This window comes from Argiope bruennichi, chromosome X2 (assembly GCF_947563725.1).
Source record: "Argiope bruennichi chromosome X2, qqArgBrue1.1, whole genome shotgun sequence".
Classification (NCBI taxonomy): Eukaryota; Metazoa; Arthropoda; class Arachnida; order Araneae; family Araneidae; genus Argiope; species Argiope bruennichi.
In genome coordinates this window covers 16,528,654-16,548,998 of record NC_079163.1, presented here as the reverse complement: position 1 = coordinate 16,548,998, position 20,345 = coordinate 16,528,654, and the positions used below count along the sequence as shown (strand labels likewise).

The 20,345-nt window shown below is 29.7% G+C and overlaps 1 protein-coding gene across 4 annotated transcripts in view; it reads right to left on the bottom strand.

The window, feature by feature from the left end:
- Positions 1-2,370, bottom strand: part of LOC129959967 (muscleblind-like protein 2) — a 463,947-nt gene extending 461,577 nt beyond the window's left edge. Inside the window, exon 1 of one of the 4 annotated variants that reach the window (XM_056072902.1) lies at positions 1,481-2,370. In XM_056072902.1, the coding sequence (XP_055928877.1) occupies positions 1,481-1,651 (171 nt within the window). In that variant the 5' untranslated portion in view covers positions 1,652-2,370. The remainder of the gene's footprint in view (positions 1-1,480) is intronic. The other 3 variants (XM_056072901.1, XM_056072904.1, XM_056072903.1) reach the window with 3 other exon arrangements.
- Between the last annotated feature and the right edge of the window lie 17,975 nt (positions 2,371-20,345).

Genomic DNA, 20,345 nt, shown 5'->3' with positions numbered 1-20,345 from the left:
TTACTTTATTCACAGCAAGCTTTCTATTTAATGAGATAAGTTTTGAAGATTACTTTTATAAAATCTTTAAAATTTAACATTGCATTTATTAATACAAATAAAAATCAAATTACAAAATTCAAATTTAATAATTTCTATTTTTATAGACAAAACTTTTTGAAAAATACTAGTTGGTGCTCTTCAAAAAGTTATTTTTAAATTTCGAACACACAATTAATGCACCAATGCCAAACAAAATTACTTTAAAATTAAGTTACAGAATCACTTTCCGATAGGGAGAAAAATTGTGAATTTAGAAAACTAAAGAACACCTGTTAAGAATAACCGACGATTAAAAATAATAAAAAAAGAAGAATAGTGATCGTTACTTATTTCTAGACTGTATTTTAAACTTTTTTTTTTTTTTCCCTAAATTTACAAACGTCGTTATTTTTTAAATGTACGGGTAAAATTCTTTGACTGTCTTTCTTGACTAGATGCAAAACAAAGATTTTTAAAAGTGGTGATTTGATGGGCAAGTTCAGTGTCCCCAAAGACTTGGCAGGTAAAGTTGTTGTTAGGGGAAAACTTCAAGTAACAACATTCAAGTAAAATTCTGCGACCCAGGAGGCATATTTATTTTGGCAAAGGGGTGGCAGTGACATTTCCTGCAACTTGGAAATTCTTGCCGGCAAAATTCCAAGATTCGGCCTGATTTGTTTGATAAACAGACAACTACAGCATAGAGGGTTTGAAAAATTCAAGATACAAAATTTTTTGGGCAATTTTAGTAAAGGTCACATACTTTGCAAACAGGTCAAATACTTTTGTTACTTCGCAAACAGGACTCAAACTTTACTAAAATTAATAAAATCAAAGTCAGAAATTTCCAAATTCGATCTGATTTGCTTGATAAAATAATTAACTCAATGGCGGATTGCGGCATTTTGCAGCCCTAGGCAGTGCGCATCATGAGGCCCTTTTGATAAATCAATTTAGATTAATAAATGGCCATCTTTTTAACTTAATAAAAATGTTAATGACTTATTTTTTGTTAATTTTTTAACTTCATGAAAATGAATATTTTTTTACATCATATTTCTGCGAGGCATTCATGTTCGCGCACAATATTATTCAAACAGTCGCTCGGCATATAAAATACTGTAATAAATTAAAAGAATGAAAAAATAAATTAAAGGAATAAAAAAATTAAAGAAATAAAAAGATAAAAGATCCGATCATTTACACTTCAATTGTTAATAATATTCTATTATTTTATAATAAATAATAATTGTACTTTTTACAATTTTTTTAAATGGTCTAATGATATCATTTTAATGGATCTGCCAGCGGTCCTTTCTTAGCCTAGTAGTCCTAGGCAGTTGCCTAGTCAGAAATTCGTCACTGAACCAACTACACAGGTTATTATTACAGTCTATGGGAGTCAGGGATTCACACAGGGACATTGGATGGGAGACAGTAAATTCTTGTGAATGCTTACCTTGATTGAGTCGTAGCAGGCGATGACCCGGCCGTTCTGGACTTCGACATGAGCCGGTGGATGGGCAAACTTGCACTCGGTGTCCGGCCGTGAGCACTTGTTCCGCTGGTACTCCCGGCAAACCTCCAGCTGAAGCCACCTCGAGTCTTTCACGCTGTTCACCATTGCCATGCTACCTAGGCACCAGCACTCCACAATGGCGGTTGGTTGGGGTACGAGGCTCGAAGAAAAATGGGACAAAATACGGATGTCCGCTGAGAGTGGACGGTGATTTTTGAAAGGATGATCCCTCCTTGGATACCAGGAAAAAAAATTGAGATTTTTTTTTCTAGCCGAAGATGTTTAAAAAACAATATTCAGACCACTTGGCTGGGAGGGAAGATCTGATGAACTATAAACGTCTTACCTACCAACAAAAGAACGGTCTCTTGTTGTTGATGAAGATTTATTTTTTTGACCCAAAATAAAATCAATTCTTCCCACACAAGACACACGAAATCAATCTACTCACTTTGAAATGTTTTTGTAAAAAATAGTTTAGCGCTCTGACACAAGTTTGTAAAAGTTCGTCGCTAAATTTTTTTTCTACAATTATCCAAAGTACAGGAGGGAGTTCAAGAGAAAAAGTTCACAAAAAAGTTTCACTTGACTTTCTTGTCGATCGAGTTCTATCGCACGAAAGCAAAGGACCGGTCGTGTCCGGGGCGCATAAAGTTGCACCCGTAAAGTTCCCGGGTGTCGATAACGGAGAGTACGGCAGCCGCTTTAGGGCTGGGAGTCGGGCGACAGGCGGAATCCACGACGGAGCAGCGAAAGTGAAGCAGTAGCGTCCGAAAACTTAACTTCCAGTTTAACTGATGCAACGGCTGACAGAGAGAGAGAGATTGTGGGGTCGGGGAAAGGGTAGGCGGGAGGTCGTCTGGTAAGTCTAGGGGTGGTGGAAGCGACAGCAGCGCCAACTGCCGGTGCGTCTGTGAGCTAGCCTGCCTGCTCGAAATCGAATTTGGCACACGAGCTATTATTATTATAATTCAAATTTCGCGACGGGCGCTTCTTCGCTTTCAGGCGGAGAAGGATGCGAGTTTAAAATGGGGGAGGAGAGATAAAAGCTGGGCAGGGCGCTTAGAAGGGGCGTGAGGGGTGCAGTCGGAGAGAGTGTGTAAACCGAAACTACAAGTAGATCTCCTGAGAAAGGTGCTAGAGTGTAAGCAAGAATTTGCCTTTTTTGGATAGGAGTCGTTATTTATTTCTCCGAGGTAAACAGAGTATTTTTTCGGAATCAGTGAGGCTTAAATATTAAAAACTTTTTTAATTTTGCTTTTGGAGTTATGGTTAATAATGAGTAATTAAGTCATTAGGTTTCTTTTTTTTAGGGGAGATGTTTATTTCTCCTCCTTTAAACAACAGACAATAGCAACAAATAAAGTCTGTATTTAAATACATATGATTTTGATCTTTTCTATAGATATTATTCAGAAGCAAATAATTTATTATTGTCAACAAGTTTAGAGCATTAATTATTTCATTTTCTTGCAATTAATCATTTATTTAATCATTAATAAATTTTTAATCATTAATTTTGTTTTTTCGTAACTGATTTTAAATAAGGAAAGATCTGGTGAAATTAGATAAATTTAATCTCTTTCAAAACAAAACCAGATAGTAAAAAAAAGTTGAAATTAAAAAATAAAAATAAAAACATGTTAAGATTCAATAACAAGGAATTTTAATTTTGCTTTCGAGTGATAGCTTATAAAAAACAACTAAATCGCCATTTTGAGAATTATATTTCAAAGATATATAGTGAACCAGATCATAATTTAATTCTTCCTTTTTAAATTTATTTGATAACAGTTTATTATATCGTGGAAAACAATTTAAATAACCACACTATACAGTAATTTATTACTTAAAATATAATTTTAAGTTTAAAAATAAGCTTTCTGTTGTTTTTTTCTTAGAAATAATGGCCAATAGTAAATCAACACTTCTTATTAATCAGTTTTAATCCTACCAAAGAAGGATGTGAAATAATTTGTCACAAGCAACTGATGATATTATAAACCGAAATTACAAGAATTTTCCTGAGAAATATCATGAAGCTTGGGTATAAGCAAAAGTCTAGTCATCATTTAAATAACCTGATAGTGTTAAGGGTAATTTTTTAAGATGCTTCTAAATTGGAAAAAAAAAAGAAAAAGAAAGAGTGCATGAAAAGATTGAAAAAAAAAAATGTTCGAATGTAGATGAGATGCAAATGTTGTTTATGTACATAACTTCCTATGATTTTTTCACTGACTGTAAGACAAATTTAAAATTTGTGAGTTAAACACAATGAAGTGAAAATGAACTATGCAAATATGTCAGGTGATAATTTATACAAAAACAGTTATTAATTATCAATCATTCTAATCGTTTTAATACTTTATTTTAATTTTAAGTTCTCATCAGTTTTAAGCAAGCAGTAGAAAGCACTGATAACAAACATTAGAACGTCTTCAAGTCGCCGTGATGAGTATATGAAACCGTGCAAAAAAATGAACTTCCTACTAATCTTATTTTAAATACCAGAATAAAATTTATAATTTTTGATATTGTTGTGTGTTCGTATTTCTAAAATGACAAAGAAAGAAAGAAAAGTAGAATCGAAATTCGAAACAAGGGCTCTTCGAAATTATTTCTGTAATCCAAAGATATAATCTGTTGATATATATATACCCTTATCAAGCACTACAGTTGTTAGCATCTTGTATTCAGCAGAAGTGAGTCCTGAAATAATGACTGCTAAATCTGCCAATGAATTTAATCAAATCGCATTGATATCCTCTTTCGAAAGAAGCATAGTTATAATAACAGAAATCTTGAATAAATTTGCATTTATATACTTGTATGTGAATCTGCTTAAGTCTTCGAAGAACTAATTCTGATCATTTTGTGACTTCTGGAGGTAATAGATTTTATTCATTTTCATATAACATTAAATTTTTATATTGTTTTATATATTTCTATAAAAAATGATATGTATTTATAATATTGAAGTAACATATATGTTACATGACATAATATACTGTTAGATAACGTATGTCCTTAGTATTGTCTCATTCATAATGATATGCTGAATTTATGTTTTTAATTCTTTTCTAATTTAAAAAAAATACTCATTTATTGAAATGTTTTTGTATGATAGTTATAAGAGGACGAATGATAGCATTGAGTTTATTTTGTATAATCAAATAAGCGTATAAAAATATCCAGCTTACTAGAAATTAAATTACAAAGTTATCACAAATGTTGTAACTGATATGACTTTTTTTCCTTTGCAAATGCAAAGAGCCTAGAATATTGTTTTGTATTTTAACTAATTTTTAATTCTTTCTTAAATTACATTAATAGAGACAAAATGTTTGTCAAATGAAAATCCAGAAATTTGAGGGCAGAGATCTTTAGTCGCAGAGTCATTTCAGATGACGTCACAGTCATATGACATACGAAACTGAGTATGTCATCTAACACCTCACTGCACGCAATTTTTACACTGTTGTAATATCAATGAATTTTTCCTGCAGATACACGCTCGTGAATGTTAAAATTAGATATGCACGACACATTTGACATGTATCATGCGGCCATAAAATAACCTCACAGATGTTTATTCGCATTACTTAATTTTTTTTAACTAAAATAAACAATTTTTTGACAATTTGTTATTTTTGGTTATTTTTTTAAAATAAGTTTTTTTTTTTCGTCTGTTATTTTTCAAAACTTGTTTCAGTTACCAAGGTGGACCCATTTTTATTTTTTGTGAACAAACAAACGATTCTGTTATACTGACTAAATTTTCACAGTGATTGATTTTGTTTACCTGCGCAGTTGACAAGCAAAATTTCAAAAATCCAGTTTTGCTTTGCTTTTTTAGGCCCATGTTTGTAATTTATTCCACAAGTATCAACGCTTTTCGTTATTATGATTAGATGAGAAGTATTTTTATTGCGTGTTATTTCATAAAGCGTTGGTAGCTTGGAGAGGTTTTGAAGAAATGAAAGAATTATTTTATATTACATAATATGATTTGAGATGACACAAAGTAAAAAATAAAATAAATTTTGTCACTTACAATATAAAAAAATTATTTCAGAAATACATATTTTTTAAATATTTTTTTGAGTATAATAACTAAGATAGGACTTGTTCTGTTTGAAAAACAGATTCAATTTCAAGACTTAAAAATTGCTTTTTTTTTTGCTATGAAATATAAAATTAACGGAATACTGACTCTAAAGGGTTAATGAATTAAAATTACATTTAGTATGATAGCTACATTTGTCACCTTTTCATAGATATATCCTTTTCATGTATGCGTCATTATATCTTTTTCATGTATGCGTCATTAATAGATAACTATTCCATGATGAGTACTATTGATTGATGCTTGAGATGTGATTATTATAATGAAAAAAGCTGATAAAGCAAGAGAAATAAATGTATGAATGGTGATTGCCTTAGTTTAACCGAGAATTAAATAAACAGGTCAGAGTTCTACCTCATCAATTCTAAAAAAAGAACATACATTTCAGAAGAGACAAATATTTAATCAGTTGTTTTCCCTATATTTGAAATTTACTTTCTGGGAAATATACTATAACGCTATTTTCAAAATTAATTTGTAAAGATTGTTCAAACTAAAGTAGACTATGATGCAAGTAGTTGTAGTAGATAAAGTAGACTAAAGTTGTAAAGAAGTAGACTCGAACTTCAGTTTAAATAAATTAAGGTTTTTTTTTTTTTTTTTTTTTGCTTTTATTAGATTATCGTGTACAGGAAACGTAGCACAAATTAATTAACTGAAATAAAATTTATTCACCGAATTGAAAACACACATACATACTTACTGACATTGAACTTCTTATTCTTCGCGAATTCTTATAGGCAGTTATACATATTTCATAGAAATTAAAGCTTATCTACTTTAAAAAAATGAAGCATTTTTTTAAATTTGGCTTAAAACATTTTCAAGTATCACGGTTTTCAAAGAGCAAACAGTAAGAAATAAAATGTTAAATTTGCGTTTTTCCTCTTGAATAAATGTCGAGTTGTAAAAGAAAGTGTACAGTCTTTATTTCCTTACATATTTTATTACTTTTAAAAATAAGTTGTTAACGTAAATGATATTCCTGATTGTATTCATTTAATTGATAAATAATAAATGAAAGATTTCAAGAAAATTGATTCGTGAAAATGTTAAAAAACAAAATATTCTAAGAAAATGCTATATAATTATTTTAAACAGCACCTTTACATTGAATGAAATCTTATAAATAGTCATACCCTAAGACCAAAGTAAGTTTATTTTCTCTCACAAAAATAATTATCTTATACTACTTGGTAACTAACAGATGAAATATCGTTAAAACTAATTCTAACATATCTTGCATAGAAGCTATATACACTGAAACGAATTATTCATTATTTTCAAGACAATTTTTTTTAATATAATGTAGAAATGTTTTCTTTTAGAAAGTTTTGTCCTACCTCATATTTTCCATATTTTATTATTAAATACCTTTTGGAAAAATTATACTGGGCTGTATTTAGTATTTAACAGAATTTCCACATTCCAAACAAACTGTTGAAATTTAAGAGAAAGATTTCTTGATAGAATCGTAGAAAATAACTCATTGTTTAGTTTAGGTTTGCTGATAAAATATTCCCATCAATATTTTATTTAAAAAAATGAGTCTACGCTGCAAAATACATCACAAAAAATACTGATTTCTGATGATTCATCTAAATACAAATCTTTGACATCACAAAAAATATTGATTTCTGATTATCCATCTAAATACAGATCTTTAACATCACATAAAATACTGATTTCCGATGATTCACCTAAATACAGATTTTTGACATCACAAAAAATACTGATTTCTGATAATTCATTGATCAATCTTCCATGATATTCTTTTAATGTTAACTTGAAAGAGTGGGTTAGTTTATTGTATTCAAGCACAGTAAGTTTTATACATAGAAACTTCAGGATTATTTTCCAAAAATATATAATGATTTATAATAATAATGAAATAATAATAATAATAATAATGAAATTTCCAAAAATATTTAATGACTAATAAACGTACATAATAAATTTCAAGCATATACGCCTACTCTTTAATTTAGTTCGAATATGTTATGCCTGATTTGATCATTATGAATCAAAATGATTTTATGGTTAGTTACTTTAAAGACATTACATTTATGTGTCGCACAAAGAAATATTTCATAAAAATCATAAAAACAGCTGATTCATGCGTTTCAACTTCTTGTGTCATATTGATGATGTAACTGAATGCTCTTTTAAGATGTAAGAACATTTGTACTACAAAAACGATTGAAGAAAAAGTATTTCAGAAGCAACGTTTATAAATAAAGAATGTTTACAATAATTTTGTTCATAGTAATTGTTTACTTAAATGATAACCTTTTTGCATAAAACCTGATTTCGGAATGAATGAAACTTATTCTTTTGAGTACAAATCAGTAGCTAATCAACTGCCGTTAATGCAGTGTTAACAAAATACAAATTTGCAAATTATACATGAATTTTTATAAAATATGAATTAAAGTAAATGATAATTGCGGATATAGTGTGAATACACATTATTTTCTATTTCACTCGTTATCATCTTACATTTAAAATCTTAATCACTTAGTATATGCCCAGTTAGCATTAAACTTTTTCTGAGTTTTTTTTTTCATTTATTTCTGGTAGTTTATAATTTTAATTTACATTATCATTTGTTTATTACCTGCAAACGATTTTGGAATATCGTATTTGTTTTTATTATTGTATTAAGAATTTTTAAAAAATAATCTGACAATTTACTCAAATATCCTTCTTTGAAAAAAATTAAAGTTCTTTTTTTTACACTTTTATCAAATGACTATAGTCTGTATATTTTCTGTAGGCGGTTCAAGGTCACATTTTCTACCTCGTTATTGGTAAATACGAGTAATGCGGTAGAAAATGTGACCTTGAACCGCCTGTAGAAAATACACTGACTATAATTGAATGCACTTGCTTAAAACGAACATATGATATTACTCTTAATTTAGCGTAAGCAGTGGATTTTTTTTAATATCTCAACTAAATCTACTCTATAATGCATCCACTTTTTTCCGGTATTACCTTATAAATGCCTCATATTACACAATTTTGAATCTAGCCGTAAAATTTATATCCTACTTTGAGAACTTATGGGAGAATTTTGGAGAAAAAAATATTTTTCTGCAGCTATTTGAGTCAAGATCCAACAGAAAAAAAAATTTCCATGATTTTTCGCCTTTTGAATTTTGAGATATTTTCAACTGGAGATCGGAAATTGAACATCGGAAGAAGTAGCTTTTATATATGAAGTGATTTCAGCTTTCTCCTGTTTCCGTAGATATTTTCATCCTATTCTCAAACCAATTCTTGCACTTGGGATATGTTTCTCTTCTAATCATGCGGTGGTTTTCTTTTATATTTTAAGTTATCAGAAAATCAAATATACAATTCAACATTTGTATAAATAATTGCTTAAGTTTTGCTTATCTTATTTTGAAAACTGACTAACAATAAATGAATAAAAGCTTGAAATTTTTTCATCATTTTAGGTTTTAAATGTCATAATTATGTAATATTAAAATTATTAAGGAATTTTTATCATACCATATGGTACAGAAAGAAATGAATTAAATGGTTATTGTAAAGACATTTATCGAGTTCATTTCTTTGTATAGTGACCATTAAATAACTTTTGCAAATCATATGTATTTCGGCCATTCAGTAAAAGTTCGGTAGTGCTGTTTATAAATTAGAGACAAGCATAAGATTCTAATCTTTCTACAAAAATAAATTGTGAGGTACAAAGAAAGTTGACATAATTGCCAGGTGTAGAGAAAAGGCTATACTGACTGGTTGATGAATATGCAAATAATTTGAGCCACGTAGCGGCCTTTTCAGTCACTCTAAAGTAGGGTTTATACAAAAACCGACTTTTGAAAAACCGGTTTTTGAATTCAATATTTCCAAAAAACCGGTTTTAGAAATTTTGTCAAAAAAAAAAATACAATAGGGAAAAATATTTCATTTAATTTATATAAAATAACAAAACAAGAAATCATTATCAAAGTCAAAATATATATAAAAAAATTAAGGATTCATATGCATATTATTTACACAAAATAACAAAAATTCAAACAAAAATTTCAAATAATATTTATATTATTTTCACTAATTTTAATTTCTCCTAAGAAAATAAGATTTTAAAAAACATAAAATATCCACTGAACGGTGGCCACGTCTTGTTCTTATTTTTGGACACACTATTCCCTGAAATTGAAAATATTCGTTCAATTACCTACTGAGATTGATTTTATAGTTTTCATAGCATCAAATAACAAATGTTTTTATTTGTTATTTTATTCGTTGCCTCAAATAATGAAAATTCAGACTTTCAGTGTCTGTGTATTTGTAAGTTTTCCTTCAGGGTCTTGAAGAAAATTTTGAATTGATTTTTCCATGGCTTCTTTTAAAAAAAGCATTATTCTGTTGAGTAGTTTCTTCGATTTGCTCTTTATCAGAATAGGTTTCCACATAAGAATTCGGAAATATTCTAGACAATATATTTCCAGATAACTTAATAATTTCGGTTTTTGTAGCTAAAGAAAATACACTAGATTTCTTCGCTGAGTTAGAAATGTTTTGTGGATTTTGCAAATACAGCAAAAGAGTTGCTAATTCTACTTGTCTTCTTTCTTGAATTCGTTCTTCTAAATCATGTAATAATTTAAAACTTATTTCAGTGTTTAAATTTTTTAGTTTATTTAACAGAAATTCAAATATATTTTCACTTGTTAATAAATTGGCATCTCGTCTCCCTAAGCCTTCAGCTGCTAGACGAATCGGTCCCAACTGATAAAATTCGAAATATTTGTTTGTTTTTATTGAAGAAGAGGAATATCCAGGCGTTCCTGAAAACCGGTTTTCTTAATTTAAAAACCGGTTTTCAAACGTGACAAATTTATTTTAAAAAACCTGTTTTTTAAAACCGGGTTTGAAAAACCGTGAACCCTACTCTAAAGGAAAACAGGTGCAGTATCTTTCTCTTGATATAGTATCTGATATGGAAAGAAAAAAAAACCCACACGTATAACCGAATTTACCTGTGGAAATAAGGTGGATAAATTAGAAGAAGAGTTATCAGTTAGAGATGATGTTATGAATCTGGAGTTGCTAATAGAACATCTACATGGTTGTGTAATTGTAGCAATTGCTAAATTTTATAGTTCTCAACTAATAATAAAATTTTCAACAACTAATGATCATTACATACATACAGACAAAAACATACGTTTAATGACTGCCATCAACTTAGCACACCGAATACAGACGAGCATGGTGATGAGAATCGTACAGGGAGGTGAACAAGAGATTAAATCTTGTTGATTGTTTGCTTGAAAACTTGTTAGAAGTGTTCTGTTGGATATTTCCAACAAAAGTAAGAGCTATGAGTAGTGTCTTGAATATGTCAACTGGACTAATCAGAAACATTAAAATGTAATGTTCACACATGAAAATAGATACCATTCATCACCCTATTCTGCTGAAATGTAATGTTCACAGATGAAAATAGGTATCTTTCATCCCCCTATTCAAAATGCCAGTGCATTTGGCATGAATCCGTAATTGGCTATTCTTCCGCCAATATCTTGAAAGATAGCCGCTATAAAGTTGATTGTGCTGGACAGACATAAGGGTAAGCGAACATATGTAGCTTCAGGTTTTGGAAAAGGGAGTTATAGATTTACAAACTTATTATCAGGATATCATATTGTTTCGTCTTTATAATTATTTACTGGTATCGGAATTTGTTTTCTTGTCAACGATGACAATGTTCGTTGTCATAATGCGATGTAAATTGACGAACTTCTTGAAAATGAAAGGATACACTGAATGGAAAGGGCATGCCTACTCACCTGGCCTTGATCTCATAGAACATGTATGGTATGCACTTGGGAGACGCGTGGCAGAGCAGTATTCGTCATCGTTTAACTACAAAAGATCATGTTACTCTTAAACAGGGGTGGTAGAATTTATCTCAAATTATCTAGGATAACCAACTCAATTTTATGTACAATTATTCTTATATATGCATTACGTTAAGATAGACACATACCTTAATAAGGTTTCATATAAGAAGCTGTAATCAAATTCTTATGATCATTTTGCTCATCTATCAAGAAACATAAATGTTATATTTTCTTTTTCTATATATTTATATAAATTTGATATTTTTTACACTAAAGGTTTGCTTTAGAATTGTTTATATTTAATATTTACGCCTTCAATGATATAAAATTATTTTAACATATTCTTTTTTATAAAATGTATTTGTCCCTTAATTTATGAACGCCTGTGTATTTTTGACTTACAATGATGAATAGAACGTCTTTGACACTTTTACAATTGATTCAAAATTTTTTTGTTTATTGCGGCATTATTGTTGGTTACATCATCATTGAGGTAACCAACAATGTATATTTGTGTAATTGTATTGCATATTTATGTAATCGTGTATTCAACGTCGTATATTTGTGTAATCATGTAATTAACATCATATATTTATGTAATCGTATAATCAACATCGTATATTTGTGTAATTGCATAATTAGCATCATATATTTGTGTAATTAGTGTGCATTGTTAATTCACATACACGTGAATTTGTCCTAATTTAAGCAAATCCTTTTTTTTTTTTTTTTTTTTTTTTTTTTCGATTCTTAGCGTTATTTTGTGTTCAATGGAAGGATTGTCATGCGAATAAATGCACCCTCTCTATTTGGATACCTATCCGGCATACATTAAATACAAACATTTGTATGTATTTATAATTGTAAATTTTTTATAAACATTATGTAACTATCAGTGCTGTGTGAGAACTTTCTGCCAATGGTAATATCATCACTCAGCAAATAATTTCACTTTTTATATATGTATGCATGAATATCAAAAAATGGGGTATTTTAGTTATAGTAACGTCCCGTTTGAAGCAACACTAGGACTATTTTGGGACGGACGTCGTAATTTTGAACCGCGGTCAGATGACGAGGACGACACCTGAACTGGCACCCTCCCTCTCAACATCAGCGGGAGGACATTTGGTCAGGACGGATTTAATGTGCAACAGACCCCCTTACACGACGGTTCTTCGGTGGAATCGGGTCTCGAACTGAAAACCCTCCGGTTCCGAAGCCGAGACCTTACCACCAGGCCACCGCGGCCTCCCGAAAAATGGGTGTTAAGTCATGCTTGTTGTGAAAATAATGAGTTTATAACAAGAGTAATTATATACAGTATGTAGATAAGTATAATGATATTGAATGGATTAAGGAATGTAATAAGGAATGCAAATAAAGGAACAATAATTAAGGATTTGGGGTGTATAAGTACGAAATTATTGACACTAGGTAGATAAATGTGACGTATGAAAAGCAAGCAAAGATTGCATGAACACTTTGTAATTTTAAGTATTATCTTAGTACCTCCTGCCAGAGTTAGAAATATCCAGCAATGAATTCACATTTTGTATTACTAGATCTGAGAGTCGAAAAATAATACGGATAATCATACCTTTTATGAAAAGTGAAAGCAGTCGATGGATGTAATTAGAAACAGTGTAGCATTTAATAGATTATTAGGTAAATCAATGCGACGTGTGATTTAATGGATAGATCAGCTTCAATAATTAATGATATTGGGTAGATCAGTGTGAATAGTTATTAGCAATATTAAGATGATCAGTACAACTAATGATATTGGGTAGATCAATGTCAACAATTAATAATGGGTTGATCAGTGTGAATAGTCATTAGCGATATTAGGATAATCAGTGCAAATAATGATATTGGATAGATCAATGTCAACAATTATTAATGGGTTGATCAGTGTAAAGAAATTGTGATGTTGAGTAGAAAAGTGTAAGCTCCTCAAAAGATAATCACTGAATATCATTCTCTTTCTTTTTTCTAAAATTTTATAAAAGATTCAGATTTATCAAAAATGTGTACTTACTTTTTACTTTTAATACACATCATATATCGTTTTATTTGAAAGAAAAAAAAAATAGAAAACAGCAGCTGCTAGAGGATGCAATTTTCTCTCCCTTTTTCAGATTTTCCTTTTCCATCCCATGTTCTCAAAATGATGGTGTTCATCTGTAAAGAGTGAATTTGAATGGTTTTTCTTTCCTTATCAATAGAATCGTCTCTGGGCATTTTTCTTTATTTCTTTTAGTAAATCCTTCATTTTTCCTTTGCAGGTGCAAAACATAAAACAATAAAACCGCGCATTTTGAATTCAACGTTTTTCCCCATCTTGGATAGCCGATGCGTTTTTGAAAAGTTCTCGGTCGAATTTCATTACACTAAGTCGTTTTTAAACACTACTTTTCCCGTGAAGAAAAAGAAAGAACGAGCCGAATACAGGACCAGAATACGCCGGCCGATAAAATTCCTGTTTGGCGTTTACAGAATCCCCTCCTCCCCCCCTCACACACGTGCACTCATTTGTTTTATTCGTAAAGAAAATCTCTTAAATTTTCTCATTGAGTGCAAAATAGTAACAAAGCTGCTCCCTTTAAACGTCCGAAAAATATTAAATAGGATATTCAGGGAAATAGAATGAATAATTCATGAGTTTAGTTGCGTCTCGTTTTGTGTAGTGTAAAACGTTCTTTTGTGAAGTGAATCATCCTTTTGTCAGACGGTTTTGAATTCATGCCTTTTTTTTCTTTTTAGTTTCTTTTTGTCAAGATATCACAGCACCTGTGCTCAAGTAACCTATATTTATTTTTGTAATGGCTTTGCCGTACGTACAAGATAGGTGGCGATGGAAAACTTTGTTTACTGTTGGTTTAAAAAGTAACCGAATGCAGCTGGTGAATCATGCACGAACTATAGCTGTCGCGTATTGTGTCTCTCATGTATTTCTTGACAAATTTTGAGCAGTCAAGTATCGAATTGTATTATTTTTAGACAATTCTTAGTTGTTATAATACGGCACAAAAATTATAGAATCGCATGGAATATAGACACCAAATAGAATTAAAATGATAATAAACGATAGTAAAAACAAATGTCAGGTGATGAGTTTGTAATAAAATTATATTAAGAAAATATTTAAACATGTTTTTCGTGCAACATTGGAGTCCCAAATTCTTTTTATTTTTAAGCCGGAAAAGGGCTATAAATTAAATACTAAGAATCCTTACAAACACTTCTCTAAATTATTATTCTTTTAAACAGATTTCCGAGTACTTATTCTGATGTTATAAAAAAAAAGAACTCGTACTGGTTTGAGATTTCTAAAAATAAATATATGAGTATAAAATAATAATTTCCTGAACAACGCACTTCAAAATTGTGAAAAAATGAGCCAATTCAAAATTTGTAATTCTGGTTTCATGCCGCATTTGATCAATCCTGTTTTCTTAATGTAACAAAATTAATTAGCAATATAAAATTATTTAATGTTTCAAAATTAAGCAATATCTGCTTATCTTTCTGCAATTACATCTAAAGTTTCAATTTATTTCTCTTATTAATTCCTAAAATATAGAAGAATACTCCAAACTAGTCTCATTTAGAATATAAATTTCCATTATAACTCACTTTGAAAATTAACTGCTATTATCAAAGAAAAATGAAAATTTTATACGGAACATTGGATACAGGTAACAATATTAAAGCATCTCTAATTTTGAAATAATTTAAATACCAACTGAACGGAAAAAACTGTGACTCATTTTCGTTAAAAATGATTACCTGATTTTTTTTTGTCACTGTATCGTTATCATTTTTTTCGTAATAATCCTACAATCATGGCCATTTGAATATTATTTTAAATAATAGTTATTTCTTTTAACTTAGACTTAATATAAATATACTTTATTGTTTTCAAGTAAAATATGAAAGTATATTTATATTCAAATTAAGCTAATAATTTTTCTAGTTATTGAATTCAATAAAATCCTAATATTTTATCAAATCGATTTTCGAAATATGTTGAAAAAGAGTAAATTAACAAAAAATAATCCATGAAACTGAAAAGGCTCCATTTTCAGTGCCAAAAATCAATTTCAATTTGCAAGGTCGCCTTATTTGTCACAAAAAATAGAATACAACCATGCATCCTTTTCATAAATTCATAAACCGGGTTATTTTTTTTTCTCTTTCAAGATCGTCTGTCAACCACGCCCTGCGGTATAGATAAAAAAGATGACGGTCATGAATTTAATATTTTTTTCCTGCGTTTCTCCTCTGTACGAGTTTGCCATGAATAGTTTAAGTTTACTTAAGACTATTATATCAAATTTGTAGTTACTATGAAAACATCGATTCAAAAGAGAATTTCTCAACAATTTTCGAAAATTGTTTTCTAACAAAACATTTGGATATGAAGATTAACTACCAATCCTGAAATTTGTATTTTATTAATAAAATTCATGATTAATAGCTCAATAAAAATGATTGAATACCCTTTATAATCTCATAATCAGTGCTTATTGTTGCTTATGAATCATTCATAAGTTTAATCTTGCTATAAAACGAATTTTACAGGAATATGTCAAAGAATGAATTGTTTTTATGCCTTGCAAAATAATTTACTCTTTGGAAGGTAAAATTACATCTTTAATTATAACCTATGATATAACATGAATCTAATTACGATTCAATAATTTATTTATCTATAATCATAAGTAAGATTTTGTCACTGATCAAATATCACAATATCATAAGGGTGGCCTGGTGGTAAGGTCTTGGTTTTGGAACTGGAGGCTTTCAGGTTCGAGACCCGATTCCACCGAAGAACCGCCGCGTAAGCGGGCCAAACGCCCTCCACCTCCGGCGCGGCATGGTGTGGAGAAGGGGCTACCAGCCTAGACGCCGCCTCCGTCATCTGATCGTGGCTCAAAATTACGAAGTCCATCTCAAAATAGCCATAGCGTTGCTTTAAAACGGGACGCTAATATGACTAAACTGAATTAAAAACTAACCAATATCGTAAGAAATGAATCGTTTTCATGATTTGCAAAGCATCTTGTTTTTATCAAGGTAGTTGCATATTATTCATATAAAGGTGCACAACTGATGTTAAATATTTTAACCCACAAATTGCGATCTCAAAATAGTGAAATGACTTAATGGGCCAACGTGCAAAGCAGATTTTAGTACATTCCTAGCTATGAAGATTGCTTCAAATGAAATGAGCATAACTTTGGAATTGTCAGTACATTTCTGAGTTTCCATGTATTTCATTAGTGAAAGGTAAAATATTAACTAATATCTGCAGTGGCTACTGCCATTACTTTCCTCACATGAAAATGAACGAACTTCAAAATTAGAAGGTAAATTGCGACACAAAGCTCAGTGGGTTGAATTGTATTTCATAGTGGTAGAAATGGTTCATTGATTTTGAGATGACTTAATGAGCATTGTATTCAATATATACAATGCAGAATTCACTACTGCACAATTTCCTTTGAACTATTCTACAACTACCAGCATTCTACAGCTATTCTAAATGCATATTATAAAGCTTTTCTGCGTGATTTAATGTAAATGCTTTGAACATTATCAGTTGCGTCGTTCAATAGAATTTAAAGGACTCTGAATTTATAAATATAACACCTGGGAAATATATTGTAGTTGATTATACTGCTATGAGCCTTCCGAGTTAAGCTTTCAAAGGGGTTGTTTATTTCTATTTAGAAGTTTGGAATATAATTTTGAGAATAAGTTATAGTGATAACTGTAGTCCGAGATGTTATTCGAATGTAATACAAAAATCATTTTTTTAAAAATTAAATTAATTGTTGACAAATATTTTTTATGATTTGTATCTTTCAAGTGTTTTCTATTTGTGTATTGATTTCAGATATAATCAGAATTATACAGACAGATGCATGAAATTTCAACAAATTAGTTGTGAAATGTAAATTACTTTCATCTCGGGATATATTTTGCTTATAAATATATTGGCAGAAATCTTGTCTGGATAATAGTGATGAAATTAATAAACAGCAACAACAATATTAATCATAACAGCCATTAAAAACGTATCCATTTATTATATTATTTTTTATGATGAAGACATATCGTCGTTGATATATTAAAATGTCGTATTTGAACAACCACTTACAGCATAGTGTATGAAAACTGAATGCTACAGCTGAAAATACTAAAGACATAAGCATTTTATGAAAACTTATGACTATCACATACAACAATTTGAGCTTGAATGTAGCCAACTTATATAAGTGCTTTGCTCTAATAAAATGTTTTAACTAATTTGATACGCAACACTTTGATATAATGAAAATATTCTATACTCCGTCTTTGATTTTGTATCGAGATATATTGCCTTTTAATCAGAAAATCATATGAAAAATTATTATTTTCCAATTTAGTTACAGAAAATTATGTTTTTCCAGTTCTCCATGGAAAACTCCATTTACAGTGCTATAAATAGCTCTTAAAAATATAAATTTTTAACTCCTTCTATGTTTGAAACGCCATTTTTTATTTAATTAATTTTAAAAAAATGTAAGTTTAAGACCAACATACATTGAAATATACATAGCTAAAAAAAACAGAAATTTCTTCTGTGTTTGAGCTTCATTCATTCTTCAATTAGCTGTTGAATTCTTCTTTCATGTATATTTGTAAGCCATTGCTAGGAGAGTTCCGTTATCAAGTTTGGTGAAGAAGATATTACGTTCCGGACGCAGTAAGTACTCGCTGTGTTGGTGGTGGAGCATTAACAGACTCATATGGAGTTATATCTTATCTCAAAGAGTCATTGGAAGAGAGGAGAGAGGATACAAAGGAAGACTGGAACATATAAAAGTTTCTTTGCGCCAGGATTTCCTCAGTTTTTCCCCACAGTGGCAGTTTGTTTTTCGGCTATCTTCTTTTCTTGCTCTTCTTATATTCTTACAAGCTAAAATAACGCTTTATTTTTTGGCTATAGAACTTCAGTTTTCTCAAACAAAAAAAAGAGGAAATTTTGGGTTAGGGAATATAGATAGATTCAGAATGCACTTGAATTCACAGACATGATGGAGATAAGAACCCATTGAGCAAATATTCAGTGGTTAGCTTTCAATTAAACGTACTCTGAAGCAGAAAATAGATTTTTCTTTGAAATCAAATCTGTTTTAAAATATTTCTTCCTCTAAAGAAAAATTAGAACTTCAGTTTTCTCAAACAAAAAAAAAAAGAGGAAATTTTGGGTTAGGGAATATAGATAGATTCAGAATGCACTTGAATTCACAGACATGATGGAGATAAGAACCCATTGAGCAAATATTCAGTGGTTAGCTTTCAATTAAACGTACTCTGAAGCAGAAAATAGATTTTTCTTTGAAATCAAATCTGTTTTAAAATATTTCTTCCTCTAAAGAAAAATTAGAACTTCAGTTTTCTCAAATATAAAGAGGACATTTTGAGTTAAGGAATATAGATGGAACTGACTCAGAATGCGCTTGTTCATGATTTCATAGAAGTTGATGCATATAAGAACAAATGAATAAATATTTAGTGGCAGGATTTCAATTAAACGTACTGTGAAGCAGAAAATAAATGTTTCTTTAAAATTAAGTCTGTTTTAAAATGTTTTTTTCCTCTAAGAATTGGAACTTCGACTTTCTGACACAAAAAGGAGAAATTTTAAGTTAGGAAAAAGAGATGGATTCAAAATGCGCCTCTTCATGAATTCATAGAAGCAAGGTTTTAGAGGTTGGCTTTCAATTGAATGCGCAATAAGCAAAAATTAGATTTTTTCTTTAAAATTAAATCTGTTTAAAATTCTCTAAAGAAAAATGTATCCAGAAAACATTTTCATAAATGCTTTCGCTATTAAAAAAGCTGATTAAAAAAAAGTAAATGAATTTGATACGTAGTATCAAATCTTTCGTTTAAAACTAATTTTGTTAGAACTTAAGCTTTAACTTAAACGCTTAAAACTAATTTTGTTAGAACTTAAGCTTTAACTTAAACGCTTAAAACTAATTTTGCTAGAACTTAGCTTTTGTTAAAACAAATGTGGAAAACTTTCAATGTAAATGAATTTGATACGTAGTATCAAATCTTTCGTTTAAAACTAATTTTGTTAGAACTTTCGCTGAAAAGTTAAATTATATTCAATTATGTGAAGCGGCAGAGTAAAGAAAATATAATTAGATTAAATGAAGAAATAAAAAAAAATTATCATTCAAAATTGAGAAGCCCCTAGACTATTTTTATTAAAAGGACTATTCAAGTGCGGCTGACAGGCTCTATTATATAATTCATACTCGCGTGACTTATTTGGCTTCAAGAAGTTTTATCTTTTATGCTAATTTTAATAAAATCACTTTTCTTAAATACATTTTTATTTAATGCTTTACATTTTGTTCTTAAAGGATTTATTAGTAATTGAGTCACAGATTAAAGAATGAAAACTTACCTTGAATTTTAAAATAGCTCGATGTTTTTGCTGAATTCTTGCTGTGTTGATTTAAAAAAAATCTAGATTAACAAGGATTTTAAGAGTTAAAGAGACTTCAAAGAATGATTTTTTGATATCACATTTGAAAAGAAATCAATCAAAAATGAAATCCAAGATAATGAAGTTATTGGGACAGGAATACACTGATAAAAAGCGTGATATTAATCTTGATTTTTTAATAAAACGTATAGACGAATGTAGTTTATTAATTATAGACATCATTATTATTGTTATAGTTATGTATGTTTCTCATTGTATCATTTGTACGTAAAAGTGCAT